Here is a 2,573-nt window from a genome sequence, read left to right as displayed (position 1 = left end):
CCTTCAGGGCATGCCACCACGCTGCCAATCACCCAGGCTTCTTCCTGGTGCTGCTGAATATCCTTTAGAATCTGCTTTGTCAGTTCCTTTGATACCACGAGGGCAGCCCCAATGCCACAGTTAAATGTTCTGGCCATTTCTTCTTTAGAGAGCTGTCCTTCCTGCTGTAACCATGAGAAGATGCTGGGGACCCTCCAGGTCTGGGCATCTGGAAACAGGCAAGAGTTGTTTGATTAACCTATTGTCTCACACAAGTACAAAGGTGCGCGCACACACAAAGATATGGACATTCCAACCAGCACTGTTATTTTATAGGGTAAAACTATAAACTGCCCTTTTAGGTTTTGGGGATCCATTTGTACCTTAGACATTAGGGACATTTTTGTTGACACGCTTGGCCAGTATTCACAATTGAGTAAGTTTTGTGTTGCATTAACTATCCAGAGTCTTAGAAACTCCTAATGGAGTAGATGTGCTAATAGCTGAATTCCAGTGAAGGTTGGCATGCTGCCCTTTTGTGAATGTTTAGCTGGATCTTAGTGATGACCCAAGTGCACCTCAAGTATGATGCAAAGCTAGGTGGCTTATATACAGGTTTAAAGGAAATGTATACACTATTAAAGAAAAGCCACGTTACACAAAAGGCTGAAGGTCAATACCCTGGTCTTCTATATTTATCTAAAAAAGTTTAGATTTAGGTCTGTTATAAGAATATATCCTCTGTTATCACAAATAATACAACAATAATCTTTAATAAAAAATTTTAGGTGAAGGTATACGCATGCAGGTACACACACACACACACACACAATTCTTGGATAATAAAAGAATTTGAATGGTTCTTTGCAATTTACAGTTATGGGACCTGATTTACAAAAACTATACTTAAATATTTATTTATGATGCTCCCAAGAAAGAGAAGCCACTGTGAACTTGGCGTTTTGTTACATAATAAGGCTGACTATCCATTTCCCTTATTTATTTGGGGCATCTGCAGGATAATTCGTTTTTTAATGCTGTAGAGTTGATACAATTTTTTTTTTTTAAAGATTTTATTGGGGAATTGGGGGAGGGGAATAGTGTTGGAGAATTGGGGAAGGGGAGCAGACAGGTAGACAAATTGCTGTTTTGTTCTTCAGTCTAGTTGTGGAGGATGTCGCTCTACTGGCCCATGTTGGTATGATCATTGCGCTATTCCTGGGTGAGGCAATCAGTTGCCAGTCATTGGTCGGCCGCTCATGGCGGCTCACGGCAGCTCTTGACCGCTGCCGGCCACTCTTGCTGGCTGCCAGCCACTCATGCTGGCTGCCAGCCACTCACGTAGCTCACGGCAGCCCACTGCAGCCTACGCCGTCGCCGGCGACTCACAGCAGCCCAGCTCCAGGTTGAGCTGTTGTTCACCATCTTAGCTGTAGAGAGCAGTGTCACTGGCCCTCATATGTGGGATCTGAACCGTGGCCCTGCTGCTCAGAGGTGGCGCTCCCAAGCGAGCTCTTAACCAGCTGAGCCACTCGGCCGGCCGATACAATTTTTAAAAGGCATCACATGTCTATGAATCTTGTCCCCTATCAGATTTAATTCCATTTCTACTAGCTGGGAAATGTCCATTCTTAAAACTTGGGCTCAAAAGATTTAGCTACTATGATGTTCACTATTCTATCAGTAATCAAACGTCGACAGCAATATAAAACCAAATAGTGCTATACCCATAAAACATGAAATACTCTTCATAAAAAATGATGCAATTATGAGGTAGATATATTAAATGGCGGAATAGCAGATTACCAAACTATGATCCCATTTTAGCAAAAAAGATTTACAACGTACTTATAGAAAAAAGACTGACAGACTAAGAGCCTAGTTCCTACAAATGAACATGTATGTTATGAATGACATAACAAGTTGTAACTTTAATGCTGAGAATTCCTTCCTTAAATCTGTTGTCCAAGTATGACTCCTGGAGAAAACCTCAGAGGTTGATGCAAGGGACTGAGTTTCCTTTTTAATGGGTCACAGACATTTGTGTAACTCAAAACATAACAGACCTTAGGAATATGGCTATATCAACTCTCCATTTCCTGGTGTGGCAACCATGGTGTTATTTTTAACCAGTGATGTGCTAGAGCCAGCTTGTGGAGACATACAGCCATTTAAAACTGGCCGGAGAAACTAAAAAAAGAACTACCATACAACCCAGCGATTCCACTTCTTGGTATTTATCAGAAAAAAATGAAAACACTGATTTGAAAACATATATGTACACCCATTTTCATTATATCATTATTTACAATAGCCAAGATATTAACCAACCTAAGTGTCCATTCATAAATTAATAAAGAAGACATCCATATATATAACAGAATGTTACTCAACAATAAAAAAGAATAAAATGTTGCCATTTTGCAACAACACGGATACACTTATTATGCTAAATAAAATAAGTCAGACAGAGAAAGACAAATACTATATGATTTAACTTATATATGGCATCTAAAAAGAAAACAAAACAAACAGACAAAACAAAAACAGATTCACACACACACACACACACACACACACACACACACACACAC

General features: G+C 40.0%; 1 protein-coding gene across 1 annotated transcript in view; it reads right to left on the bottom strand.

Moving 5' to 3' along the window:
• Positions 1–2,573, bottom strand: part of GART (phosphoribosylglycinamide formyltransferase, phosphoribosylglycinamide synthetase, phosphoribosylaminoimidazole synthetase) — a gene marked incomplete at its 3' end in the record, with an annotated part of 53,774 nt that overhangs the window by 8,585 nt on the left and 42,616 nt on the right. The window contains 1 exon segment of the mRNA XM_019626945.1: positions 33–208. Coding sequence (XP_019482490.1) covers positions 33–208 — 176 coding nt within the window.

Source organism: Hipposideros armiger, unplaced genomic scaffold, assembly GCF_001890085.2.
Source record: "Hipposideros armiger isolate ML-2016 unplaced genomic scaffold, ASM189008v1 scaffold_695, whole genome shotgun sequence".
Lineage (NCBI taxonomy): Eukaryota > Metazoa > Chordata > Mammalia > Chiroptera > Hipposideridae > Hipposideros > Hipposideros armiger.
Note: the sequence above shows the minus strand (reverse complement) of the source record. Positions and strands in the feature narration are given on the sequence as shown.